Consider the following 27,922-nt stretch of genomic DNA (forward strand, 5'->3'; position numbering starts at 1 on the left):
CAATGAATGAGACTCTGCAAAGAGTCCAAGGTCAGGATCTGCCTGGAGATTAAGAGACTTGAGGAAAACTACCTGGAGGTTGATGACTGCGTTTTGTGTTTTCCACAAAGCCCCACACCTTTGGCCCTAACCAGCAGGGCTACGGTGCACCGGTTATCCCCTGTCCCTTGGAAATACTGGGTTACTCGCAGGATGTTGCACCCAAGGCTCCTTTTCTTTTTCGTGATTCCAAAGCCTCCGGTTATTTTTTTATTTCTGTGCTTTGGGCTTTCCCCAGAAAGAGCATGTCCTGCTCTCATCTCCTTTCCTGGCGTGAAGAAAGCGCTAACGCTGCAGTTTGAGTCTCTAAGGGCTCTGCCCCACGCAGAGCTCCGGGGAAGAAGGGCTTTGTGGAGGAGCCTCCCTCGTGCTCCCCTCCACGAGCACAAAGGCCAGAGGCCTCAAGGTCCCAAGCATGAACAGGAGCAACAGAGAACCTCAGCTTGCCCTCTCACCCTTCCCTGTCCTCTGCCACCGCACCCTGCACCCCCCAGGTCCAGGCACCCACACTCCTGCGCGCAGCCCGGTGGGGCAGCGGTTCTCCAGTCCCTTCGCAGTGGTATCCAGAGACAGGACAAGACAACGGGCACCAGTTGAAAGAAAAGAACCTCTCCCTAACTGCAGTACAATACAAAGCTTGTTTATTTGAAGGGAGGTCGAGCTAGGGAACAGATTGCCCAGAGGGGTTCCGGAGGCTCCGTCCTTCGCGATCATCAGAGCCTGACTGGATGCAGCCCTGGGCAGTCTGCTCTGGCTGACCCCGCTCCAGCAGCGGGCTTGGACTAGGTGGCCTCCAGAGGTCCCTTCCCTCCTCCTCAAATCCATGATTTGTCATGAGAGGAGACGACAGGAGCAGTTCCTGCCTCAGCCGGAGCTGTGAGGCTGCCTTGATCCTGTTCGCTGCCACTGCCAGAGTCGGAGACAGCCCAGGTTGCGACCGTCCCGCTGCCACCGTCCAGGTGCCCCTCAGCAGCCGCACAACCACCACCTCGAGGGCCTTCTGTGTCCCTGGGCTCTTTGCGCTGCCCCGGCAGGTGTTGGTCGGGGGCGAGCGCTGCATTTCCCTTCTTGGTAGGATGTGCTACCAGGCCCCGCGCCTGGCACGGCTGCGGGTCCTGCGCCGGGATCGGCTCCTCCTTGAGCACTCCCACCCAGCTTGGCCCCCGGTGCTGCGGGACCTGCGCCGGGATCGGCTCCTTGTGGCGCGCCGTTGCCTGGAGGAATCCCAGCCTGCCTGCGGGCAGCACTGGCTCCTCCTTGAGGAGGGCAGGACGTCCCGTTCGGGCCTCGGAGCTCGGCCGTCACTGTCGGGAAACCTGCTCCGCCATCGCTGTCGGCTGCTGTGGGCCCGTGACTGCTCCCACCCAGCTTGGCCCCCGGTGCTGCGGGACCTGCGCCGGGATCGGCTCCTTGTGGCGCGCCGTTGCCTGGAGGAATCCCGGCCTGCCCGCGGGCGGCGCTGGCTCCTCCCGGAGAAGACCGGGACGTCCTGTTCGGACCTTGGAGCTCGGCCATTATTGGGATCCCTACTCCTCTTCTGCCCCTGCCCTGTCATGGAGTCATGGGCCGCAGTGCCTGGGTGCCCCGTCTGGACTTGCTGGCCTCGCCTGGGGGACCTGCTCTGTTGCCTCTCCCAGACATGGGGACGGTCCGTGTCCCTGCTCCGCCACTGCCCTCGGCTGCGGTGAGCCTGTGAGCACTCCCACCCAGCTTGGCCCCCGGTGCTGCGGGACCTGTGCCGGGATCGGCTCCTCCTTGAAGAGGGCAGGACATCCCATTCGGACCTTGGAGCTCGGCCCTCATCGTCGGGATCCCTGCTCCGCCATCGCTGTCTGCTGCGGTGGGCCCAGGAGCGCTCCCACCCAGCTTGGCCCCCGGTGCTGGGGGACCCGCGCCGGGACTGGCTCCTCCTTGAGCAGGGCAGGACGTCCCGTTCGGACCTTGGAGCTCGGCCATCGTTGGGATCCCTGCTCCGCCACCGCTCTTGGCTGCTGTGGGCCCGTGAGCACTCCCACCCAGCTTGGCCCCCAGTGCTGGGGGACCTGCGCTGGGATTGGCTCCTTGTTGCCTGCTGTTGCCTGGAGGAATCCCGGCCTGCCCGCAGGCGGAGCTGGCTCCTGCTTGAGGAGGGCAGGACGTCCTGTTCTGGCCTTGGAACTCGGCCATCATCCTGAGCAGCGTCCCGAGCCCTTCTCTGCTGCCACGTCCCGCTTCTCAAGGAGTTGTAGCCCTGGGTGTGCTGAGCCCCTCTGTGGCCATCCTGGTGCTGCCTCGGGGACCTGCTTTGGCCCCTCTCTGGGGCCCCGGTGTGGCCACCACCACGGTCCTGGTGCTGCCTCAGGGACCTGCTTTGGCCCCTCTCTGGGGCCCCGGTGTGGCCACCACCACGGTCCTGGTGCTGCCTCAGGGACCTGCTTTGGCCCCTCTCTGGGGCCCCGGTGTGGCCACCACCACGGTTTCTGCTGGGAGAGCTGCGCTGCTGGCGGCCCTCTGGAGATCTTCTTTCCGCAGAGCGGCGTTGAGATCTCATTCTCATGACGCTATGCACCTCATAGTTGTTACCTGCCAGCTTGCGGAAGACGTACTGAGCAGGCTGCCGGCAGACTGGGCACTCGGCTTTTATGCGGGCCCAGTTCTGTACGCAAGGAAAACAGAAGCGGTGCTTGCACCAGATCATGTAGGCTTCGTCGTTGATGGTGTCCAGGCAGATTGGGCACTTTGAGTCCTCAGAGGCATCCAGCGGCGCGGCAGGGGAAGGGGTGCCCTGTTCTGCCGAGTCCTCCTCCAACCCCATCTTGCGCTGCAAACGAAAGAGGGACAAAGCTCGTGAGCTGCCCTGGAGACGCAACCTGCAGGGAGCAGCAAAGATGCTGAAGAGGTGCCTGCTCTGCCTGGGGGCCGTGCTTGTGCTGCCACAAACACCAGGGACCGTCCTGGAGCAGACGAGTGACGCCAGGGGCACCTCGGTGTGCTCCTGCTCTCCGGGCGGGACGGCGACTGACCTCTGGGACACGTGCGGGCAGGAATTGGGTAGGCAGGAAAGCGGTTCCCAGCCTCTCAGCGAGAGCAGCACGAGGCTGGGGACGCGGCAGGTTGGGACCGGTGCCACGGGTAGTTTTCAGCCTCAGCTGTCACCCTGTGGCACAGGAATGGGAGCACGGTGACCTGCCTGGGGGGAGCCCCTGCCACCGCCAGCCCCGAGGGGTCCCCCTGGCCCTAAGCGGCCCCGTACCTGTTGGCGTCGTCTGGTCCTGAGGAGGACGGCCCCGGCAGCCAGGAGCAGGATGCCGAGGCCGAGGAGACAGATGCTGCCACTCATCGCGCAGAGTCCGTCACGGACACACTGAGGCTTGCGGGGTGCCGGCGCCTCTTTTATAGGGACACGGCAGTGAGGTCACAGCCGTGCGGCTGGGGACACCTTTGTGAGGTCACAGCCGTGCGGCTGGGGACACCTTTGTGAGGTCGCAGCCCTGGATGACACCGGGACAGTGCTCGCCCCCAACGCAGGTACAAGCTCCGTCCTGCAGCCGCCCGGGGCACGCTGCTGCGCCCTGGCTGGGGCCGCCATTGCGGAGAGGCCAGGAGCCGCTTTCCTGCCTTCCCAATTCCTGCCTGCGCGTGTCCGAGAGGTCAGTCGCCGTGCCGCCCTGAGAAGGGCAGAGGTTTGACCAGAAGTTTGAGAAACAAGAAAAAGTAGAGGAGCCTCTGGTGCGACAAAATTTGCTTTAACTTTTGGTCAGCCCTGAAGTGGTCAGGCAGCTGGACTAGATGATGGTTGTAGGTCCCGTCCAACTGATCTGATCTGATCTTTCTATGCTATTCTGTTCTGTTCTGTTCTGTTCTGTTCAGGGACTGCCTGCTGGTTAAGAGACTTGAGGACAACTACCTGAAGTTCGGTGACTGTGTGCGACCGAGGCACGTAAGCTCCCTTGATCACCCGCTCTCTCAGCCTTTCCTCTCCTCCTCGTAGGAGAGATGCTCCGGTCCCTTCAGCATCCTCGCGGCCCTGCGTTGGACGAATGACCCAGCCTGGCTCGCGTTTGTGTCACCAAACACACTTCTCTGCGGGGACGAGCACCGAAGAGATCCATCTCCAGAGGCTTCGTTCAGAAGCCCTGCGGAGACGCTGGCCCTTGTTAGAAATCGCTCATTGACCTGGTCTCAGGGCAGATGGCTCAGACAGGTCCAATGAATGAGACTCTGCAAAGAGTCCAAGGTCAGGATCTGCCTGGAGATTAAGAGACTTGAGGAAAACTACCTGGAGGTTGATGACTGCGTTTTGTGTTTTCCACAAAGCCCCACACCTTTGGCCCTAACCAGCAGGGCTACGGTGCACCGGTTATCCCCTGTCCCTTGGAAATACTGGGTTACTCGCAGGATGTTGCACCCAAGGCTCCTTTTCTTTTTCGTGATTCCAAAGCCTCCGGTTATTTTTTTATTTCTGTGCTTTGGGCTTTCCCCAGAAAGAGCATGTCCTGCTCTCATCTCCTTTCCTGGCGTGAAGAAAGCGCTAACGCTGCAGTTTGAGTCTCTAAGGGCTCTGCCCCACGCAGAGCTCCGGGGAAGAAGGGCTTTGTGGAGGAGCCTCCCTCGTGCTCCCCTCCACGAGCACAAAGGCCAGAGGCCTCAAGGTCCCAAGCATGAACAGGAGCAACAGAGAACCTCAGCTTGCCCTCTCACCCTTCCCTGTCCTCTGCCACCGCACCCTGCACCCCCCAGGTCCAGGCACCCACACTCCTGCGCGCAGCCCGGTGGGGCAGCGGTTCTCCAGTCCCTTCGCAGTGGTATCCAGAGACAGGACAAGACAACGGGCACCAGTTGAAAGAAAAGAACCTCTCCCTAACTGCAGTACAATACAAAGCTTGTTTATTTGAAGGGAGGTCGAGCTAGGGAACAGATTGCCCAGAGGGGTTCCGGAGGCTCCGTCCTTCGCGATCATCAGAGCCTGACTGGATGCAGCCCTGGGCAGTCTGCTCTGGCTGACCCCGCTCCAGCAGCGGGCTTGGACTAGGTGGCCTCCAGAGGTCCCTTCCCTCCTCCTCAAATCCATGATTTGTCATGAGAGGAGACGACAGGAGCAGTTCCTGCCTCAGCCGGAGCTGTGAGGCTGCCTTGATCCTGTTCGCTGCCACTGCCAGAGTCGGAGACAGCCCAGGTTGCGACCGTCCCGCTGCCACCGTCCAGGTGCCCCTCAGCAGCCGCACAACCACCACCTCGAGGGCCTTCTGTGTCCCTGGGCTCTTTGCGCTGCCCCGGCAGGTGTTGGTCGGGGGCGAGCGCTGCATTTCCCTTCTTGGTAGGATGTGCTACCAGGCCCCGCGCCTGGCACGGCTGCGGGTCCTGCGCCGGGATCGGCTCCTCCTTGAGCACTCCCACCCAGCTTGGCCCCCGGTGCTGCGGGACCTGCGCCGGGATCGGCTCCTTGTGGCGCGCCGTTGCCTGGAGGAATCCCAGCCTGCCTGCGGGCAGCACTGGCTCCTCCTTGAGGAGGGCAGGACGTCCCGTTCGGGCCTCGGAGCTCGGCCGTCACTGTCGGGAAACCTGCTCCGCCATCGCTGTCGGCTGCTGTGGGCCCGTGACTGCTCCCACCCAGCTTGGCCCCCGGTGCTGCGGGACCTGCGCCGGGATCGGCTCCTTGTGGCGCGCCGTTGCCTGGAGGAATCCCGGCCTGCCCGCGGGCGGCGCTGGCTCCTCCCGGAGAAGACCGGGACGTCCTGTTCGGACCTTGGAGCTCGGCCATTATTGGGGTCCCTACTCCTCTTCTGCCCCTGCCCTGTCATGGAGTCATGGGCCGCAGTGCCTGGGTGCCCCGTCTGGACTTGCTGGCCTCGCCTGGGGGACCTGCTCTGTTGCCTCTCCCAGACATGGGGACGGTCCGTGTCCCTGCTCCGCCACTGCCCTCGGCTGCGGTGAGCCTGTGAGCACTCCCACCCAGCTTGGCCCCCGGTGCTGCGGGACCTGTGCCGGGATCGGCTCCTCCTTGAAGAGGGCAGGACATCCCATTCGGACCTTGGAGCTCGGCCCTCATCGTCGGGATCCCTGCTCCGCCATCGCTGTCTGCTGCGGTGGGCCCAGGAGCGCTCCCACCCAGCTTGGCCCCCGGTGCTGGGGGACCCGCGCCGGGACTGGCTCCTCCTTGAGCAGGGCAGGACGTCCCGTTCGGACCTTGGAGCTCGGCCATCGTTGGGATCCCTGCTCCGCCACCGCTCTTGGCTGCTGTGGGCCCGTGAGCACTCCCACCCAGCTTGGCCCCCAGTGCTGGGGGACCTGCGCTGGGATTGGCTCCTTGTTGCCTGCTGTTGCCTGGAGGAATCCCGGCCTGCCCGCAGGCGGAGCTGGCTCCTGCTTGAGGAGGGCAGGACGTCCTGTTCTGGCCTTGGAACTCGGCCATCATCCTGAGCAGCGTCCCGAGCCCTTCTCTGCTGCCACGTCCCGCTTCTCAAGGAGTTGTAGCCCTGGGTGTGCTGAGCCCCTCTGTGGCCATCCTGGTGCTGCCTCGGGGACCTGCTTTGGCCCCTCTCTGGGGCCCCGGTGTGGCCACCACCACGGTCCTGGTGCTGCCTCAGGGACCTGCTTTGGCCCCTCTCTGGGGCCCCGGTGTGGCCACCACCACGGTCCTGGTGCTGCCTCAGGGACCTGCTTTGGCCCCTCTCTGGGGCCCCGGTGTGGCCACCACCACGGTTTCTGCTGGGAGAGCTGCGCTGCTGGCGGCCCTCTGGAGATCTTCTTTCCGCAGAGAGGCGTTGAGATCTCATTCTCATGACACTATGCACCTCATAGTTGTTACCTGCCAGCTTGCGGAAGACGTACTGAGCAGGCTGCCGGCAGACTGGGCACTCGGCTTTTATGCGGGCCCAGTTCTGTACGCAAGGAAAACAGAAGCGGTGCTTGCACCAGATCATGTAGGCTTCGTCGTTGATGGTGTCCAGGCAGATTGGGCACTTTGAGTCCTCAGAGGCATCCAGCGGCGCGGCAGGGGAAGGGGTGCCCTGTTCTGCCGAGTCCTCCTCCAACCCCATCTTGCGCTGCAAACGAAAGAGGGACAAAGCTCGTGAGCTGCCCTGGAGACGCAACCTGCAGGGAGCAGCAAAGATGCTGAAGAGGTGCCTGCTCTGCCTGGGGGCCGTGCTTGTGCTGCCACAAACACCAGGGACCGTCCTGGAGCAGACGAGTGACGCCAGGGGCACCTCGGTGTGCTCCTGCTCTCCGGGCGGGGCGGCGACTGACCTCTGGGACACGTGCGGGCAGGAATTGGGTAGGCAGGAAAGCGGTTCCCAGCCTCTCAGCGAGAGCAGCACGAGTCTGGGGACGCGGCAGGTTGGGACCGGTGCCACGGGTAGTTTTCAGCCTCAGCTGTCACCCTGTGGCACAGGAATGGGAGCACGGTGACCTGCCTGGGGGGAGCCCCTGCCACCGCCAGCCCCGAGGGGTCCCCCTGGCCCTAAGCGGCCCCGTACCTGTTGGCGTCGTCTGGTCCTGAGGAGGACGGCCCCGGCAGCCAGGAGCAGGATGCCGAGGCCGAGGAGACAGATGCTGCCACTCATCGCGCAGAGTCCGTCACGGACACACTGAGGCTTGCGGGGTGCCGGCACCTCTTTTATAGGGACACGGCAGTGAGGTCACAGCCGTGCGGCTGGGGACACCTTTGTGAGGTCACAGCCGTGCGGCTGGGGACACCTTTGTGAGGTCGCAGCCCTGGATGACACCGGGACAGTGCTCGCCCCCAACGCAGGTACAAGCTCCGTCCTGCAGCCGCCCGGGGCACGCTGCTGCGCCCTGGCTGGGGCCGCCATTGCGGAGAGGCCAGGAGCCGCTTTCCTGCCTTCCCAATTCCTGCCTGCGCGTGTCCGAGAGGTCAGTCGCCGTGCCGCCCTGAGAAGGGCAGAGGTTTGACCAGAAGTTTGAGAAACAAGAAAAAGTAGAGGAGCCTCTGGTGCGACAAAATTTGCTTTAACTTTTGGTCAGCCCTGAAGTGGTCAGGCAGCTGGACTAGATGATGGTTGTAGGTCCCGTCCAACTGATCTGATCTGATCTTTCTATGCTATTCTGTTCTGTTCTGTTCTGTTCTGTTCAGGGACTGCCTGCTGGTTAAGAGACTTGAGGACAACTACCTGAAGTTCGGTGACTGTGTGCGACCGAGGCACGTAAGCTCCCTTGATCACCCGCTCTCTCAGCCTTTCCTCTCCTCCTCGTAGGAGAGATGCTCCGGTCCCTTCAGCATCCTCGCGGCCCTGCGTTGGACGAATGACCCAGCCTGGCTCGCGTTTGTGTCACCAAACACACTTCTCTGCGGGGACGAGCACCGAAGAGATCCATCTCCAGAGGCTTCGTTCAGAAGCCCTGCGGAGACGCTGGCCCTTGTTAGAAATCGCTCATTGACCTGGTCTCAGGGCAGATGGCTCAGACAGGTCCAATGAATGAGACTCTGCAAAGAGTCCAAGGTCAGGATCTGCCTGGAGATTAAGAGACTTGAGGAAAACTACCTGGAGGTTGATGACTGCGTTTTGTGTTTTCCACAAAGCCCCACACCTTTGGCCCTAACCAGCAGGGCTACGGTGCACCGGTTATCCCCTGTCCCTTGGAAATACTGGGTTACTCGCAGGATGTTGCACCCAAGGCTCCTTTTCTTTTTCGTGATTCCAAAGCCTCCGGTTATTTTTTTATTTCTGTGCTTTGGGCTTTCCCCAGAAAGAGCATGTCCTGCTCTCATCTCCTTTCCTGGCGTGAAGAAAGCGCTAACGCTGCAGTTTGAGTCTCTAAGGGCTCTGCCCCACGCAGAGCTCCGGGGAAGAAGGGCTTTGTGGAGGAGCCTCCCTCGTGCTCCCCTCCACGAGCACAAAGGCCAGAGGCCTCAAGGTCCCAAGCATGAACAGGAGCAACAGAGAACCTCAGCTTGCCCTCTCACCCTTCCCTGTCCTCTGCCACCGCACCCTGCACCCCCCAGGTCCAGGCACCCACACTCCTGCGCGCAGCCCGGTGGGGCAGCGGTTCTCCAGTCCCTTCGCAGTGGTATCCAGAGACAGGACAAGACAACGGGCACCAGTTGAAAGAAAAGAACCTCTCCCTAACTGCAGTACAATACAAAGCTTGTTTATTTGAAGGGAGGTCGAGCTAGGGAACAGATTGCCCAGAGGGGTTCCGGAGGCTCCGTCCTTCGCGATCATCAGAGCCTGACTGGATGCAGCCCTGGGCAGTCTGCTCTGGCTGACCCCGCTCCAGCAGCGGGCTTGGACTAGGTGGCCTCCAGAGGTCCCTTCCCTCCTCCTCAAATCCATGATTTGTCATGAGAGGAGACGACAGGAGCAGTTCCTGCCTCAGCCGGAGCTGTGAGGCTGCCTTGATCCTGTTCGCTGCCACTGCCAGAGTCGGAGACAGCCCAGGTTGCGACCGTCCCGCTGCCACCGTCCAGGTGCCCCTCAGCAGCCGCACAACCACCACCTCGAGGGCCTTCTGTGTCCCTGGGCTCTTTGCGCTGCCCCGGCAGGTGTTGGTCGGGGGCGAGCGCTGCATTTCCCTTCTTGGTAGGATGTGCTACCAGGCCCCGCGCCTGGCACGGCTGCGGGTCCTGCGCCGGGATCGGCTCCTCCTTGAGCACTCCCACCCAGCTTGGCCCCCGGTGCTGCGGGACCTGCGCCGGGATCGGCTCCTTGTGGCGCGCCGTTGCCTGGAGGAATCCCAGCCTGCCTGCGGGCAGCACTGGCTCCTCCTTGAGGAGGGCAGGACGTCCCGTTCGGGCCTCGGAGCTCGGCCGTCACTGTCGGGAAACCTGCTCCGCCATCGCTGTCGGCTGCTGTGGGCCCGTGACTGCTCCCACCCAGCTTGGCCCCCGGTGCTGCGGGACCTGCGCCGGGATCGGCTCCTTGTGGCGCGCCGTTGCCTGGAGGAATCCCGGCCTGCCCGCGGGCGGCGCTGGCTCCTCCCGGAGAAGACCGGGACGTCCTGTTCGGACCTTGGAGCTCGGCCATTATTGGGGTCCCTACTCCTCTTCTGCCCCTGCCCTGTCATGGAGTCATGGGCCGCAGTGCCTGGGTGCCCCGTCTGGACTTGCTGGCCTCGCCTGGGGGACCTGCTCTGTTGCCTCTCCCAGACATGGGGACGGTCCGTGTCCCTGCTCCGCCACTGCCCTCGGCTGCGGTGAGCCTGTGAGCACTCCCACCCAGCTTGGCCCCCGGTGCTGCGGGACCTGTGCCGGGATCGGCTCCTCCTTGAAGAGGGCAGGACATCCCATTCGGACCTTGGAGCTCGGCCCTCATCGTCGGGATCCCTGCTCCGCCATCGCTGTCTGCTGCGGTGGGCCCAGGAGCGCTCCCACCCAGCTTGGCCCCCGGTGCTGGGGGACCCGCGCCGGGACTGGCTCCTCCTTGAGCAGGGCAGGACGTCCCGTTCGGACCTTGGAGCTCGGCCATCGTTGGGATCCCTGCTCCGCCACCGCTCTTGGCTGCTGTGGGCCCGTGAGCACTCCCACCCAGCTTGGCCCCCAGTGCTGGGGGACCTGCGCTGGGATTGGCTCCTTGTTGCCTGCTGTTGCCTGGAGGAATCCCGGCCTGCCCGCAGGCGGAGCTGGCTCCTGCTTGAGGAGGGCAGGACGTCCTGTTCTGGCCTTGGAACTCGGCCATCATCCTGAGCAGCGTCCCGAGCCCTTCTCTGCTGCCACGTCCCGCTTCTCAAGGAGTTGTAGCCCTGGGTGTGCTGAGCCCCTCTGTGGCCATCCTGGTGCTGCCTCGGGGACCTGCTTTGGCCCCTCTCTGGGGCCCCGGTGTGGCCACCACCACGGTCCTGGTGCTGCCTCAGGGACCTGCTTTGGCCCCTCTCTGGGGCCCCGGTGTGGCCACCACCACGGTCCTGGTGCTGCCTCAGGGACCTGCTTTGGCCCCTCTCTGGGGCCCCGGTGTGGCCACCACCACGGTTTCTGCTGGGAGAGCTGCGCTGCTGGCGGCCCTCTGGAGATCTCCTTTCCGCAGAGCGGCGTTGAGATCTCATTCTCATGACGCTATGCACCTCATAGTTGTTACCTGCCAGCTTGCGGAAGACGTACTGAGCAGGCTGCCGGCAGACTGGGCACTCGGCTTTTATGCGGGCCCAGTTCTGTACGCAAGGAAAACAGAAGCGGTGCTTGCACCAGATCATGTAGGCTTCGTCGTTGATGGTGTCCAGGCAGATTGGGCACTTTGAGTCCTCAGAGGCATCCAGCGGCGCGGCAGGGGAAGGGGTGCCCTGTTCTGCCGAGTCCTCCTCCAACCCCATCTTGCGCTGCAAACGAAAGAGGGACAAAGCTCGTGAGCTGCCCTGGAGACGCAACCTGCAGGGAGCAGCAAAGATGCTGAAGAGGTGCCTGCTCTGCCTGGGGGCCGTGCTTGTGCTGCCACAAACACCAGGGACCGTCCTGGAGCAGACGAGTGACGCCAGGGGCACCTCGGTGTGCTCCTGCTCTCCGGGCGGGACGGCGACTGACCTCTGGGACACGTGCGGGCAGGAATTGGGTAGGCAGGAAAGCGGTTCCCAGCCTCTCAGCGAGAGCAGCACGAGGCTGGGGACGCGGCAGGTTGGGACCGGTGCCACGGGTAGTTTTCAGCCTCAGCTGTCACCCTGTGGCACAGGAATGGGAGCACGGTGACCTGCCTGGGGGGAGCCCCTGCCACCGCCAGCCCCGAGGGGTCCCCCTGGCCCTAAGCGGCCCCGTACCTGTTGGCGTCGTCTGGTCCTGAGGAGGACGGCCCCGGCAGCCAGGAGCAGGATGCCGAGGCCGAGGAGACAGATGCTGCCACTCATCGCGCAGAGTCCGTCACGGACACACTGAGGCTTGCGGGGTGCCGGCGCCTCTTTTATAGGGACACGGCAGTGAGGTCACAGCCGTGCGGCTGGGGACACCTTTGTGAGGTCACAGCCGTGCGGCTGGGGACACCTTTGTGAGGTCGCAGCCCTGGATGACACCGGGACAGTGCTCGCCCCCAACGCAGGTACAAGCTCCGTCCTGCAGCCGCCCGGGGCACACTGCTGCGCCCTGGCTGGGGCCGCCATTGCGGAGAGGCCAGGAGCCGCTTTCCTGCCTTCCCAATTCCTGCCTGCGCGTGTCCGAGAGGTCAGTCGCCGTGCCGCCCTGAGAAGGGCAGAGGTTTGACCAGAAGTTTGAGAAACAAGAAAAAGTAGAGGAGCCTCTGGTGCAACAAAATTTGCTTTAACTTTTGGTCAGCCCTGAAGTGGTCAGGCAGCTGGACTAGATGATGGTTGTAGGTCCCGTCCAACTGATCTGATCTGATCTTTCTATGCTATTCTGTTCTGTTCTGTTCTGTTCTGTTCAGGGACTGCCTGCTGGTTAAGAGACTTGAGGACAACTACCTGAAGTTCGGTGACTGTGTGCGACCGAGGCACGTAAGCTCCCTTGATCACCCGCTCTCTCAGCCTTTCCTCTCCTCCTCGTAGGAGAGATGCTCCGGTCCCTTCAGCATCCTCGCGGCCCTGCGTTGGACGAATGACCCAGCCTGGCTCGCGTTTGTGTCACCAAACACACTTCTCTGCGGGGACGAGCACCGAAGAGATCCATCTCCAGAGGCTTCGTTCAGAAGCCCTGCGGAGACGCTGGCCCTTGTTAGAAATCGCTCATTGACCTGGTCTCAGGGCAGATGGCTCAGACAGGTCCAATGAATGAGACTCTGCAAAGAGTCCAAGGTCAGGATCTGCCTGGAGATTAAGAGACTTGAGGAAAACTACCTGGAGGTTGATGACTGCGTTTTGTGTTTTCCACAAAGCCCCACACCTTTGGCCCTAACCAGCAGGGCTACGGTGCACCGGTTATCCCCTGTCCCTTGGAAATACTGGGTTACTCGCAGGATGTTGCACCCAAGGCTCCTTTTCTTTTTCGTGATTCCAAAGCCTCCGGTTATTTTTTTATTTCTGTGCTTTGGGCTTTCCCCAGAAAGAGCATGTCCTGCTCTCATCTCCTTTCCTGGCGTGAAGAAAGCGCTAACGCTGCAGTTTGAGTCTCTAAGGGCTCTGCCCCACGCAGAGCTCCGGGGAAGAAGGGCTTTGTGGAGGAGCCTCCCTCGTGCTCCCCTCCACGAGCACAAAGGCCAGAGGCCTCAAGGTCCCAAGCATGAACAGGAGCAACAGAGAACCTCAGCTTGCCCTCTCACCCTTCCCTGTCCTCTGCCACCGCACCCTGCACCCCCCAGGTCCAGGCACCCACACTCCTGCGCGCAGCCCGGTGGGGCAGCGGTTCTCCAGTCCCTTCGCAGTGGTATCCAGAGACAGGACAAGACAACGGGCACCAGTTGAAAGAAAAGAACCTCTCCCTAACTGCAGTACAATACAAAGCTTGTTTATTTGAAGGGAGGTCGAGCTAGGGAACAGATTGCCCAGAGGGGTTCCGGAGGCTCCGTCCTTCGCGATCATCAGAGCCTGACTGGATGCAGCCCTGGGCAGTCTGCTCTGGCTGACCCCGCTCCAGCAGCGGGCTTGGACTAGGTGGCCTCCAGAGGTCCCTTCCCTCCTCCTCAAATCCATGATTTGTCATGAGAGGAGACGACAGGAGCAGTTCCTGCCTCAGCCGGAGCTGTGAGGCTGCCTTGATCCTGTTCGCTGCCACTGCCAGAGTCGGAGACAGCCCAGGTTGCGACCGTCCCGCTGCCACCGTCCAGGTGCCCCTCAGCAGCCGCACAACCACCACCTCGAGGGCCTTCTGTGTCCCTGGGCTCTTTGCGCTGCCCCGGCAGGTGTTGGTCGGGGGCGAGCGCTGCATTTCCCTTCTTGGTAGGATGTGCTACCAGGCCCCGCGCCTGGCACGGCTGCGGGTCCTGCGCCGGGATCGGCTCCTCCTTGAGCACTCCCACCCAGCTTGGCCCCCGGTGCTGCGGGACCTGCGCCGGGATCGGCTCCTTGTGGCGCGCCGTTGCCTGGAGGAATCCCAGCCTGCCTGCGGGCAGCACTGGCTCCTCCTTGAGGAGGGCAGGACGTCCCGTTCGGGCCTCGGAGCTCGGCCGTCACTGTCGGGAAACCTGCTCCGCCATCGCTGTCGGCTGCTGTGGGCCCGTGACTGCTCCCACCCAGCTTGGCCCCCGGTGCTGCGGGACCTGCGCCGGGATCGGCTCCTTGTGGCGCGCCGTTGCCTGGAGGAATCCCGGCCTGCCCGCGGGCGGCGCTGGCTCCTCCCGGAGAAGACCGGGACGTCCTGTTCGGACCTTGGAGCTCGGCCATTATTGGGGTCCCTACTCCTCTTCTGCCCCTGCCCTGTCATGGAGTCATGGGCCGCAGTGCCTGGGTGCCCCGTCTGGACTTGCTGGCCTCGCCTGGGGGACCTGCTCTGTTGCCTCTCCCAGACATGGGGACGGTCCGTGTCCCTGCTCCGCCACTGCCCTCGGCTGCGGTGAGCCTGTGAGCACTCCCACCCAGCTTGGCCCCCGGTGCTGCGGGACCTGTGCCGGGATCGGCTCCTCCTTGAAGAGGGCAGGACATCCCATTCGGACCTTGGAGCTCGGCCCTCATCGTCGGGATCCCTGCTCCGCCATCGCTGTCTGCTGCGGTGGGCCCAGGAGCGCTCCCACCCAGCTTGGCCCCCGGTGCTGGGGGACCCGCGCCGGGACTGGCTCCTCCTTGAGCAGGGCAGGACGTCCCGTTCGGACCTTGGAGCTCGGCCATCGTTGGGATCCCTGCTCCGCCACCGCTCTTGGCTGCTGTGGGCCCGTGAGCACTCCCACCCAGCTTGGCCCCCAGTGCTGGGGGACCTGCGCTGGGATTGGCTCCTTGTTGCCTGCTGTTGCCTGGAGGAATCCCGGCCTGCCCGCAGGCGGAGCTGGCTCCTGCTTGAGGAGGGCAGGACGTCCTGTTCTGGCCTTGGAACTCGGCCATCATCCTGAGCAGCGTCCCGAGCCCTTCTCTGCTGCCACGTCCCGCTTCTCAAGGAGTTGTAGCCCTGGGTGTGCTGAGCCCCTCTGTGGCCATCCTGGTGCTGCCTCGGGGACCTGCTTTGGCCCCTCTCTGGGGCCCCGGTGTGGCCACCACCACGGTCCTGGTGCTGCCTCAGGGACCTGCTTTGGCCCCTCTCTGGGGCCCCGGTGTGGCCACCACCACGGTCCTGGTGCTGCCTCAGGGACCTGCTTTGGCCCCTCTCTGGGGCCCCGGTGTGGCCACCACCACGGTCCTGGTGCTGCCTCAGGGACCTGCTTTGGCCCCTCTCTGGGGCCCCGGTGTGGCCACCACCACGGTTTCTGCTGGGAGAGCTGCGCTGCTGGCGGCCCTCTGGAGATCTTCTTTCCGCAGAGCGGCGTTGAGATCTCATTCTCATGACGCTATGCACCTCATAGTTGTTACCTGCCAGCTTGCGGAAGACGTACTGAGCAGGCTGCCGGCAGACTGGGCACTCGGCTTTTATGCGGGCCCAGTTCTGTACGCAAGGAAAACAGAAGCGGTGCTTGCACCAGATCATGTAGGCTTCGTCGTTGATGGTGTCCAGGCAGATTGGGCACTTTGAGTCCTCAGAGGCATCCAGCGGCGCGGCAGGGGAAGGGGTGCCCTGTTCTGCCGAGTCCTCCTCCAACCCCATCTTGCGCTGCAAACGAAAGAGGGACAAAGCTCGTGAGCTGCCCTGGAGACGCAACCTGCAGGGAGCAGCAAAGATGCTGAAGAGGTGCCTGCTCTGCCTGGGGGCCGTGCTTGTGCTGCCACAAACACCAGGGACCGTCCTGGAGCAGACGAGTGACGCCAGGGGCACCTCGGTGTGCTCCTGCTCTCCGGGCGGGACGGCGACTGACCTCTGGGACACGTGCGGGCAGGAATTGGGTAGGCAGGAAAGCGGTTCCCAGCCTCTCAGCGAGAGCAGCACGAGGCTGGGGACGCGGCAGGTTGGGACCGGTGCCACGGGTAGTTTTCAGCCTCAGCTGTCACCCTGTGGCACAGGAATGGGAGCACGGTGACCTGCCTGGGGGGAGCCCCTGCCACCGCCAGCCCCGAGGGGTCCCCCTGGCCCTAAGCGGCCCCGTACCTGTTGGCGTCGTCTGGTCCTGAGGAGGACGGCCCCGGCAGCCAGGAGCAGGATGCCGAGGCCGAGGAGACAGATGCTGCCACTCATCGCGCAGAGTCCGTCACGGACACACTGAGGCTTGCGGGGTGCCGGCGCCTCTTTTATAGGGACACGGCAGTGAGGTCACAGCCGTGCGGCTGGGGACACCTTTGTGAGGTCACAGCCGTGTGGCTGGGGACACCTTTGTGAGGTCGCAGCCCTGGATGACACCGGGACAGTGCTCGCCCCCAACGCAGGTACAAGCTCCGTCCTGCAGCCGCCCGGGGCACACTGCTGCGCCCTGGCTGGGGCCGCCATTGCGGAGAGGCCAGGAGCCGCTTTCCTGCCTTCCCAATTCCTGCCTGCGCGTGTCCGAGAGGTCAGTCGCCGTGCCGCCCTGAGAAGGGCAGAGGTTTGACCAGAAGTTTGAGAAACAAGAAAAAGTAGAGGAGCCTCTGGTGCGACAAAATTTGCTTTAACTTTTGGTCAGCCCTGAAGTGGTCAGGCAGCTGGACTAGATGATGGTTGTAGGTCCCGTCCAACTGATCTGATCTGATCTTTCTATGCTATTCTGTTCTGTTCTGTTCTGTTCTGTTCAGGGACTGCCTGCTGGTTAAGAGACTTGAGGACAACTACCTGAAGTTCGGTGACTGTGTGCGACCGAGGCACGTAAGCTCCCTTGATCACCCGCTCTCTCAGCCTTTCCTCTCCTCCTCGTAGGAGAGATGCTCCGGTCCCTTCAGCATCCTCGCGGCCCTGCGTTGGACGAATGACCCAGCCTGGCTCGCGTTTGTGTCACCAAACACACTTCTCTGCGGGGACGAGCACCGAAGAGATCCATCTCCAGAGGCTTCGTTCAGAAGCCCTGCGGAGACGCTGGCCCTTGTTAGAAATCGCTCATTGACCTGGTCTCAGGGCAGATGGCTCAGACAGGTCCAATGAATGAGACTCTGCAAAGAGTCCAAGGTCAGGATCTGCCTGGAGATTAAGAGACTTGAGGAAAACTACCTGGAGGTTGATGACTGCGTTTTGTGTTTTCCACAAAGCCCCACACCTTTGGCCCTAACCAGCAGGGCTACGGTGCACCGGTTATCCCCTGTCCCTTGGAAATACTGGGTTACTCGCAGGATGTTGCACCCAAGGCTCCTTTTCTTTTTCGTGATTCCAAAGCCTCCGGTTATTTTTTTATTTCTGTGCTTTGGGCTTTCCCCAGAAAGAGCATGTCCTGCTCTCATCTCCTTTCCTGGCGTGAAGAAAGCGCTAACGCTGCAGTTTGAGTCTCTAAGGGCTCTGCCCCACGCAGAGCTCCGGGGAAGAAGGGCTTTGTGGAGGAGCCTCCCTCGTGCTCCCCTCCACGAGCACAAAGGCCAGAGGCCTCAAGGTCCCAAGCATGAACAGGAGCAACAGAGAACCTCAGCTTGCCCTCTCACCCTTCCCTGTCCTCTGCCACCGCACCCTGCACCCCCCAGGTCCAGGCACCCACACTCCTGCGCGCAGCCCGGTGGGGCAGCGGTTCTCCAGTCCCTTCGCAGTGGTATCCAGAGACAGGACAAGACAACGGGCACCAGTTGAAAGAAAAGAACCTCTCCCTAACTGCAGTACAATACAAAGCTTGTTTATTTGAAGGGAGGTCGAGCTAGGGAACAGATTGCCCAGAGGGGTTCCGGAGGCTCCGTCCTTCGCGATCATCAGAGCCTGACTGGATGCAGCCCTGGGCAGTCTGCTCTGGCTGACCCCGCTCCAGCAGCGGGCTTGGACTAGGTGGCCTCCAGAGGTCCCTTCCCTCCTCCTCAAATCCATGATTTGTCATGAGAGGAGACGACAGGAGCAGTTCCTGCCTCAGCCGGAGCTGTGAGGCTGCCTTGATCCTGTTCGCTGCCACTGCCAGAGTCGGAGACAGCCCAGGTTGCGACCGTCCCGCTGCCACCGTCCAGGTGCCCCTCAGCAGCCGCACAACCACCACCTCGAGGGCCTTCTGTGTCCCTGGGCTCTTTGCGCTGCCCCGGCAGGTGTTGGTCGGGGGCGAGCGCTGCATTTCCCTTCTTGGTAGGATGTGCTACCAGGCCCCGCGCCTGGCACGGCTGCGGGTCCTGCGCCGGGATCGGCTCCTCCTTGAGCACTCCCACCCAGCTTGGCCCCCGGTGCTGCGGGACCTGCGCCGGGATCGGCTCCTTGTGGCGCGCCGTTGCCTGGAGGAATCCCAGCCTGCCTGCGGGCAGCACTGGCTCCTCCTTGAGGAGGGCAGGACGTCCCGTTCGGGCCTCGGAGCTCGGCCGTCACTGTCGGGAAACCTGCTCCGCCATCGCTGTCGGCTGCTGTGGGCCCGTGACTGCTCCCACCCAGCTTGGCCCCCGGTGCTGCGGGACCTGCGCCGGGATCGGCTCCTTGTGGCGCGCCGTTGCCTGGAGGAATCCCGGCCTGCCCGCGGGCGGCGCTGGCTCCTCCCGGAGAAGACCGGGACGTCCTGTTCGGACCTTGGAGCTCGGCCATTATTGGGGTCCCTACTCCTCTTCTGCCCCTGCCCTGTCATGGAGTCATGGGCCGCAGTGCCTGGGTGCCCCGTCTGGACTTGCTGGCCTCGCCTGGGGGACCTGCTCTGTTGCCTCTCCCAGACATGGGGACGGTCCGTGTCCCTGCTCCGCCACTGCCCTCGGCTGCGGTGAGCCTGTGAGCACTCCCACCCAGCTTGGCCCCCGGTGCTGCGGGACCTGTGCCGGGATCGGCTCCTCCTTGAAGAGGGCAGGACATCCCATTCGGACCTTGGAGCTCGGCCCTCATCGTCGGGATCCCTGCTCCGCCATCGCTGTCTGCTGCGGTGGGCCCAGGAGCGCTCCCACCCAGCTTGGCCCCCGGTGCTGGGGGACCCGCGCCGGGACTGGCTCCTCCTTGAGCAGGGCAGGACGTCCCGTTCGGACCTTGGAGCTCGGCCATCGTTGGGATCCCTGCTCCGCCACCGCTCTTGGCTGCTGTGGGCCCGTGAGCACTCCCACCCAGCTTGGCCCCCAGTGCTGGGGGACCTGCGCTGGGATTGGCTCCTTGTTGCCTGCTGTTGCCTGGAGGAATCCCGGCCTGCCCGCAGGCGGAGCTGGCTCCTGCTTGAGGAGGGCAGGACGTCCTGTTCTGGCCTTGGAACTCGGCCATCATCCTGAGCAGCGTCCCGAGCCCTTCTCTGCTGCCACGTCCCGCTTCTCAAGGAGTTGTAGCCCTGGGTGTGCTGAGCCCCTCTGTGGCCATCCTGGTGCTGCCTCGGGGACCTGCTTTGGCCCCTCTCTGGGGCCCCGGTGTGGCCACCACCACGGTCCTGGTGCTGCCTCAGGGACCTGCTTTGGCCCCTCTCTGGGGCCCCGGTGTGGCCACCACCACGGTCCTGGTGCTGCCTCAGGGACCTGCTTTGGCCCCTCTCTGGGGCCCCGGTGTGGCCACCACCACGGTTTCTGCTGGGAGAGCTGCGCTGCTGGCGGCCCTCTGGAGATCTTCTTTCCGCAGAGCGGCGTTGAGATCTCATTCTCATGACGCTATGCACCTCATAGTTGTTACCTGCCAGCTTGCGGAAGACGTACTGAGCAGGCTGCCGGCAGACTGGGCACTCGGCTTTTATGCGGGCCCAGTTCTGTACGCAAGGAAAACAGAAGCGGTGCTTGCACCAGATCATGTAGGCTTCGTCGTTGATGGTGTCCAGGCAGATTGGGCACTTTGAGTCCTCAGAGGCATCCAGCGGCGCGGCAGGGGAAGGGGTGCCCTGTTCTGCCGAGTCCTCCTCCAACCCCATCTTGCGCTGCAAACGAAAGAGGGACAAAGCTCGTGAGCTGCCCTGGAGACGCAACCTGCAGGGAGCAGCAAAGATGCTGAAGAGGTGCCTGCTCTGCCTGGGGGCCGTGCTTGTGCTGCCACAAACACCAGGGACCGTCCTGGAGCAGACGAGTGACGCCAGGGGCACCTCGGTGTGCTCCTGCTCTCCGGGCGGGACGGCGACTGACCTCTGGGACACGTGCGGGCAGGAATTGGGTAGGCAGGAAAGCGGTTCCCAGCCTCTCAGCGAGAGCAGCACGAGGCTGGGGACGCGGCAGGTTGGGACCGGTGCCACGGGTAGTTTTCAGCCTCAGCTGTCACCCTGTGGCACAGGAATGGGAGCACGGTGACCTGCCTGGGGGGAGCCCCTGCCACCGCCAGCCCCGAGGGGTCCCCCTGGCCCTAAGCGGCCCCGTACCTGTTGGCGTCGTCTGGTCCTGAGGAGGACGGCCCCGGCAGCCAGGAGCAGGATGCCGAGGCCGAGGAGACAGATGCTGCCACTCATCGCGCAGAGTCCGTCACGGACACACTGAGGCTTGCGGGGTGCCGGCGCCTCTTTTATAGGGACACGGCAGTGAGGTCACAGCCGTGCGGCTGGGGACACCTTTGTGAGGTCACAGCCGTGTGGCTGGGGACACCTTTGTGAGGTCGCAGCCCTGGATGACACCGGGACAGTGCTCGCCCCCAACGCAGGTACAAGCTCCGTCCTGCAGCCGCCCGGGGCACACTGCTGCGCCCTGGCTGGGGCCGCCATTGCGGAGAGGCCAGGAGCCGCTTTCCTGCCTTCCCAATTCCTGCCTGCGCGTGTCCGAGAGGTCAGTCGCCGTGCCGCCCTGAGAAGGGCAGAGGTTTGACCAGAAGTTTGAGAAACAAGAAAAAGTAGAGGAGCCTCTGGTGCGACAAAATTTGCTTTAACTTTTGGTCAGCCCTGAAGTGGTCAGGCAGCTGGACTAGATGATGGTTGTAGGTCCCGTCCAACTGATCTGATCTGATCTTTCTATGCTATTCTGTTCTGTTCTGTTCTGTTCTGTTCAGGGACTGCCTGCTGGTTAAGAGACTTGAGGACAACTACCTGAAGTTCGGTGACTGTGTGCGACCGAGGCACGTAAGCTCCCTTGATCACCCGCTCTCTCAGCCTTTCCTCTCCTCCTCGTAGGAGAGATGCTCCGGTCCCTTCAGCATCCTCGCGGCCCTGCGTTGGACGAATGACCCAGCCTGGCTCGCGTTTGTGTCACCAAACACACTTCTCTGCGGGGACGAGCACCGAAGAGATCCATCTCCAGAGGCTTCGTTCAGAAGCCCTGCGGAGACGCTGGCCCTTGTTAGAAATCGCTCATTGACCTGGTCTCAGGGCAGATGGCTCAGACAGGTCCAATGAATGAGACTCTGCAAAGAGTCCAAGGTCAGGATCTGCCTGGAGATTAAGAGACTTGAGGAAAACTACCTGGAGGTTGATGACTGCGTTTTGTGTTTTCCACAAAGCCCCACACCTTTGGCCCTAACCAGCAGGGCTACGGTGCACCGGTTATCCCCTGTCCCTTGGAAATACTGGGTTACTCGCAGGATGTTGCACCCAAGGCTCCTTTTCTTTTTCGTGATTCCAAAGCCTCCGGTTATTTTTTTATTTCTGTGCTTTGGGCTTTCCCCAGAAAGAGCATGTCCTGCTCTCATCTCCTTTCCTGGCGTGAAGAAAGCGCTAACGCTGCAGTTTGAGTCTCTAAGGGCTCTGCCCCACGCAGAGCTCCGGGGAAGAAGGGCTTTGTGGAGGAGCCTCCCTCGTGCTCCCCTCCACGAGCACAAAGGCCAGAGGCCTCAAGGTCCCAAGCATGAACAGGAGCAACAGAGAACCTCAGCTTGCCCTCTCACCCTTCCCTGTCCTCTGCCACCGCACCCTGCACCCCCCAGGTCCAGGCACCCACACTCCTGCGCGCAGCCCGGTGGGGCAGCGGTTCTCCAGTCCCTTCGCAGTGGTATCCAGAGACAGGACAAGACAACGGGCACCAGTTGAAAGAAAAGAACCTCTCCCTAACTGCAGTACAATACAAAGCTTGTTTATTTGAAGGGAGGTCGAGCTAGGGAACAGATTGCCCAGAGGGGTTCCGGAGGCTCCGTCCTTCGCGATCATCAGAGCCTGACTGGATGCAGCCCTGGGCAGTCTGCTCTGGCTGACCCCGCTCCAGCAGCGGGCTTGGACTAGGTGGCCTCCAGAGGTCCCTTCCCTCCTCCTCAAATCCATGATTTGTCATGAGAGGAGACGACAGGAGCAGTTCCTGCCTCAGCCGGAGCTGTGAGGCTGCCTTGATCCTGTTCGCTGCCACTGCCAGAGTCGGAGACAGCCCAGGTTGCGACCGTCCCGCTGCCACCGTCCAGGTGCCCCTCAGCAGCCGCACAACCACCACCTCGAGGGCCTTCTGTGTCCCTGGGCTCTTTGCGCTGCCCCGGCAGGTGTTGGTCGGGGGCGAGCGCTGCATTTCCCTTCTTGGTAGGATGTGCTACCAGGCCCCGCGCCTGGCACGGCTGCGGGTCCTGCGCCGGGATCGGCTCCTCCTTGAGCACTCCCACCCAGCTTGGCCCCCGGTGCTGCGGGACCTGCGCCGGGATCGGCTCCTTGTGGCGCGCCGTTGCCTGGAGGAATCCCAGCCTGCCTGCGGGCAGCACTGGCTCCTCCTTGAGGAGGGCAGGACGTCCCGTTCGGGCCTCGGAGCTCGGCCGTCACTGTCGGGAAACCTGCTCCGCCATCGCTGTCGGCTGCTGTGGGCCCGTGACTGCTCCCACCCAGCTTGGCCCCCGGTGCTGCGGGACCTGCGCCGGGATCGGCTCCTTGTGGCGCGCCGTTGCCTGGAGGAATCCCGGCCTGCCCGCGGGCGGCGCTGGCTCCTCCCGGAGAAGACCGGGACGTCCTGTTCGGACCTTGGAGCTCGGCCATTATTGGGGTCCCTACTCCTCTTCTGCCCCTGCCCTGTCATGGAGTCATGGGCCGCAGTGCCTGGGTGCCCCGTCTGGACTTGCTGGCCTCGCCTGGGGGACCTGCTCTGTTGCCTCTCCCAGACATGGGGACGGTCCGTGTCCCTGCTCCGCCACTGCCCTCGGCTGCGGTGAGCCTGTGAGCACTCCCACCCAGCTTGGCCCCCGGTGCTGCGGGACCTGTGCCGGGATCGGCTCCTCCTTGAAGAGGGCAGGACATCCCATTCGGACCTTGGAGCTCGGCCCTCATCGTCGGGATCCCTGCTCCGCCATCGCTGTCTGCTGCGGTGGGCCCAGGAGCGCTCCCACCCAGCTTGGCCCCCGGTGCTGGGGGACCCGCGCCGGGACTGGCTCCTCCTTGAGCAGGGCAGGACGTCCCGTTCGGACCTTGGAGCTCGGCCATCGTTGGGATCCCTGCTCCGCCACCGCTCTTGGCTGCTGTGGGCCCGTGAGCACTCCCACCCAGCTTGGCCCCCAGTGCTGGGGGACCTGCGCTGGGATTGGCTCCTTGTTGCCTGCTGTTGCCTGGAGGAATCCCGGCCTGCCCGCAGGCGGAGCTGGCTCCTGCTTGAGGAGGGCAGGACGTCCTGTTCTGGCCTTGGAACTCGGCCATCATCCTGAGCAGCGTCCCGAGCCCTTCTCTGCTGCCACGTCCCGCTTCTCAAGGAGTTGTAGCCCTGGGTGTGCTGAGCCCCTCTGTGGCCATCCTGGTGCTGCCTCGGGGACCTGCTTTGGCCCCTCTCTGGGGCCCCGGTGTGGCCACCACCACGGTCCTGGTGCTGCCTCAGGGACCTGCTTTGGCCCCTCTCTGGGGCCCCGGTGTGGCCACCACCACGGTTTCTGCTGGGAGAGCTGCGCTGCTGGCGGCCCTCTGGAGATCTCCTTTCCGCAGAGAGGCGTTGAGATCTCATTCTCATGACGCTATGCACCTCATAGTTGTTACCTGCCAGCTTGCGGAAGACGTACTGAGCAGGCTGCCGGCAGACTGGGCACTCGGCTTTTATGCGGGCCCAGTTCTGTACGCAAGGAAAACAGAAGCGGTGCTTGCACCAGATCATGTAGGCTTCGTCGTTGATGGTGTCCAGGCAGATTGGGCACTTTGAGTCCTCAGAGGCATCCAGCGGCGCGGCAGGGGAAGGGGTGCCCTGTTCTGCCGAGTCCTCCTCCAACCCCATCTTGCGCTGCAAACGAAAGAGGGACAAAGCTCGTGAGCTGCCCTGGAGACGCAACCTGCAGGGAGCAGCAAAGATGCTGAAGAGGTGCCTGCTCTGCCTGGGGGCCGTGCTTGTGCTGCCACAAACACCAGGGACCGTCCTGGAGCAGACGAGTGACGCCAGGGGCACCTCGGTGTGCTCCTGCTCTCCGGGCGGGGCGGCGACTGACCTCTGGGACACGTGCGGGCAGGAATTGGGTAGGCAGGAAAGCGGTTCCCAGCCTCTCAGCGAGAGCAGCACGAGGCTGGGGACGCGGCAGGTTGGGACCGGTGCCACGGGTAGTTTTCAGCCTCAGCTGTCACCCTGTGGCACAGGAATGGGAGCACGGTGACCTGCCTGGGGGGAGCCCCTGCCACCGCCAGCCCCGAGGGGTCCCCCTGGCCCTAAGCGGCCCCGTACCTGTTGGCGTCGTCTGGTCCTGAGGAGGACGGCCCCGGCAGCCAGGAGCAGGATGCCGAGGCCGAGGAGACAGATGCTGCCACTCATCGCGCAGAGTCCGTCACGGACACACTGAGGCTTGCGGGGTGCCGGCGCCTCTTTTATAGGGACACGGCAGTGAGGTCACAGCCGTGCGGCTGGGGACACCTTTGTGAGGTCGCAGCCCTGGATGACACCGGGACAGTGCTCGCCCCCAACGCAGGTACAAGCTCCGTCCTGCAGCCGCCCGGGGCACGCTGCTGCGCCCTGGCTGGGGCCGCCATTGCGGAGAGGCCAGGAGCCGCTTTCCTGCCTTCCCAATTCCTGCCTGCGCGTGTCCGAGAGGTCAGTCGCCGTGCCGCCCTGAGAAGGGCAGAGGTTTGACCAGAAGTTTGAGAAACAAGAAAAAGTAGAGGAGCCTCTGGTGCGACAAAATTTGCTTTAACTTTTGGTCAGCCCGGAAGTGGTCAGGCAGCTGGACTAGATGATGGTTGTAGGTCCCGTCCAACTGATCTGATCTGATCTTTCTATTCTATTCTGTTCTGTTCTGTTCTGTTCTGTTCAGGGACTGCCTGCTGGTTAAGAGACTTGAGGACAACTACCTGAAGTTCGGTGACTGTGTGCGACCGAGGCACGTAAGCTCCCTTGATCATCCGCTCTCTCAGCCTTTCCTCTCCTCCTCGTAGGAGAGATGCTCCGGTCCCTTCAGCATCCTCGCGGCCCTGCGTTGGACGAATGACCCAGCCTGGCTCGCGTTTGTGTCACCAAACACACTTCTCTGCGGGGACGAGCACCGAAGAGATCCATCTCCAGAGGCTTCGTTCAGAAGCCCTGCGGAGACGCTGGCCCTTGTTAGAAATCGCTCATTGACCTGGTCTCAGGGCAGATGGCTCAGACAGGTCCAATGAATGAGACTCTGCAAAGAGTCCAAGGTCAGGATCTGCCTGGAGATTAAGAGACTTGAGGAAAACTACCTGGAGGTTGATGACTGCGTTTTGTGTTTTCCACAAAGCCCCACACCTTTGGCCCTAACCAGCAGGGCTACGGTGCACCGGTTATCCCCTGTCCCTTGGAAATACTGGGTTACTCGCAGGATGTTGCACCCAAGGCTCCTTTTCTTTTTCGTGATTCCAAAGCCTCCGGTTATTTTTTTATTTCTGTGCTTTGGGCTTTCCCCAGAAAGAGCATGTCCTGCTCTCATCTCCTTTCCTGGCGTGAAGAAAGCGCTAACGCTGCAGTTTGAGTCTCTAAGGGCTCTGCCCCACGCAGAGCTCCGGGGAAGAAGGGCTTTGTGGAGGAGCCTCCCTCGTGCTCCCCTCCACGAACACAAAGGCCAGAGGCCTCAAGGTCCCAAGCATGAGTGAGATCCCCAGGCTGAGCACCACGGTGGCTGTTATCTGTGGGAGGGCCGGCTGCGAGGGTCCAGCCATACGCACAGGAGTTTTTATCCTTCCCGTGACTCGCAGGCTGGATGTGGACACAAGGAGCCCGAGGGCTCCAAAAACCCATCCCTCTGAATCACTTGGTGCGCAGAGTGCTGAGAGTGTTTCCCTTGGCTGTGAGCCCCTGTGCTGCTGCTTTCCCAGCCCCTGTCCTTGCATTGCATCCTGCAACCCACCCAGCCCGGCCATGGCATCAGCTGGGAGCCAAATGTCAGGGAGGCAACGAGAATTTCCTGGGTTTAAATCCACGTATTTTTATATGTGCATACATATGAACACAATCCTTCCTCCTGCTTTCAGAAGTCAATGTTAACTCCAGCTGTGCTGGTGATGCAGTTCACAGCACAGACCTGCAGACATAGACGTGTGCTGCCAGAGAAGCAGTGAAGGGGTGAAGGATTTCCCCAACCACCTTGGTGGCTGGTGAAAAACATGTGCTGTGCTGTTACACCCTAAACCAACTCCTGGCCCTGCCTATTTGGCATCTTTACTGGCTGACATACCATGCAGAAAAAGATTCTTGGTCATCAAATGGTTTTATTGCAGTCAGGGGGTCTAATCACAGTAGGGACATGCATTTTCACCTGGCACTGGCTAAATGTTTTAGGGATATCGTGGCAGTTTGGGGATGCCTGGGGGCAGGTGCCCTGCATACCGTTGCCCAGTGCTGCTGCTGCTACAAAGGTGCAAAGGGATTTTTTTCCACAGGGCAAGGAGAAAACTGGTCCTCCCATATAGCTGGAATAAAATTTGGGGTCCCCTATGCACAAAGGATGGGCTGTGCATTAATTTCACCTCCTTCCACCAAAGGCACTAATGGCATTGCTGGCCATCAGGGATGAGAAGGGCTGTGCTGAGCTGTGGTTTGCAGCGGTGGGAGCAGGACCCACATCTCTGGCAGCCTTGGCCATGACCCCAGACATGTCTGCCCGGGGTCAGCATCACTGTATGCTTCTCTCCTGGCAGAGCGTATGGCTCCCCGTACGCTACTACTACAATGTCCAATCTCATATGGTGTCCCCATTCCTCTTAAGCAGCAGGTTACAAACGTCTAAATGCCTTCAAAACTGAGTTACTGAAAGGTTTGTAAGGGATACGGCAGCAGTGATTGTTGTAGACAGTTCCCCTGCCTTCAAATTTTTGGGAAAAGAAAAGTGCACAATACAGCCCAAACTGCCTCCAACTGTGCTTCCCGTTTGCGTGACCATGCTGGTTTTTGAAGTACCCAAATGAGGGAGATCTTGGGTTCTGGAATTGCAGCTTCTGCAGTGGCTCTGGATAAAGCTCATGGCAAGACAAACTGTCCCCAGAGGCTCAGATTTTGGCAGAAAGAGTCCAGCGTAACCTACAGCACCCCACAGATCATGGGTTTGGGGTGCAAGTGTGTCCAGGGAGAAGCTACCTGTCTGTAATTGCTGGCAGCAGCCTGTTTTGTTCTGGGGTAGAGGCAGAAAGAGCTTTATAGACCCGTACCCAGGAGCTGCAGCTGGGTCTTCCACCTTGGTGATTCCAGGACACTCGAGGAGAATAATAGGGACATATCTTAGAAATGTAGGAAACACCTTGCTGGGAAAAAAGAAAGGCAAAGGGTGAATTTACTGTAGTCAAAGTTTAACAGCAAAGGGACCAAAGTTAGAAACAGCTATAGAGAAATAAAATAAATCCATTTTTTAATGGATTTGCCTGTGCTTCAGACTGGTTCCAAAATGCTTGGAGTGATCCAGGTAACAAGGTAGTAAGTTGCTGAGGTATTAATACTGCTTCTAGACAGGACTGTGGTCTGGGGTATTCATTTGATTGGGAGGGGGTGTGTAATGCAGATAAGCTTCCATTTCTTTCCTTGTGGTTATAATCAAACTCAGATTGTTTTGGGGTTTTTTCCTCAAAGGGTTCCCATTATTTCTAACTCAGGGTTTGTTTCCTGGGAGTATCTGCCCCACTTCAAAGGAAAGAAAGGGGATTTTTCTGGGGGCCAGCAAGGCTGCACGGGTGTGTGGTTGCCCAGGGAGTGGCTGAGGGGTTGAAGGATTGAAAATAAACCTGAGAGAAAGGACCTTCCTGCCAGG

The 27,922-nt window shown here is 61.9% G+C and overlaps 5 protein-coding genes across 5 annotated transcripts; all 5 read right to left on the reverse strand.

Annotated features, from left to right (window-relative positions):
- Window positions 1-1,120: 1,120 nt before the first annotated feature.
- Window positions 1,121-2,833, reverse strand: LOC138682255 (serine/arginine repetitive matrix protein 5-like). Its single transcript, XM_069772280.1, has one exon. The coding sequence runs from the start codon at window positions 2,831-2,833 to the stop codon at window positions 1,121-1,123; it is 1,713 nt and encodes a 570-aa protein (XP_069628381.1).
- Window positions 2,834-5,345: 2,512 nt separating this feature from the next.
- Window positions 5,346-7,058, reverse strand: LOC138682256 (serine/arginine repetitive matrix protein 5-like). The gene has a single exon (XM_069772281.1). It carries the CDS (start codon window positions 7,056-7,058, stop codon window positions 5,346-5,348), a length of 1,713 nt encoding a protein of 570 aa, XP_069628382.1.
- A 2,512-nt stretch (window positions 7,059-9,570) lies between these two features.
- LOC138682257 (serine/arginine repetitive matrix protein 5-like) lies at window positions 9,571-11,283 on the reverse strand. Its single transcript, XM_069772283.1, has one exon. The coding sequence runs from the start codon at window positions 11,281-11,283 to the stop codon at window positions 9,571-9,573; it is 1,713 nt and encodes a 570-aa protein (XP_069628384.1).
- A 6,803-nt stretch (window positions 11,284-18,086) lies between these two features.
- Window positions 18,087-19,799, reverse strand: LOC138682258 (serine/arginine repetitive matrix protein 5-like). The gene has a single exon (XM_069772284.1). The coding sequence runs from the start codon at window positions 19,797-19,799 to the stop codon at window positions 18,087-18,089; it is 1,713 nt and encodes a 570-aa protein (XP_069628385.1).
- Window positions 19,800-22,311: 2,512 nt separating this feature from the next.
- On the reverse strand, window positions 22,312-23,958 carry LOC138682259 (serine/arginine repetitive matrix protein 5-like). The gene has a single exon (XM_069772287.1). The coding sequence runs from the start codon at window positions 23,956-23,958 to the stop codon at window positions 22,312-22,314; it is 1,647 nt and encodes a 548-aa protein (XP_069628388.1).
- Window positions 23,959-27,922: the final 3,964 nt, after the last annotated feature.

This window comes from Haliaeetus albicilla, chromosome 27 (genome assembly GCF_947461875.1).
Source record: "Haliaeetus albicilla chromosome 27, bHalAlb1.1, whole genome shotgun sequence".
NCBI lineage: Eukaryota > Metazoa > Chordata > Aves > Accipitriformes > Accipitridae > Haliaeetus > Haliaeetus albicilla.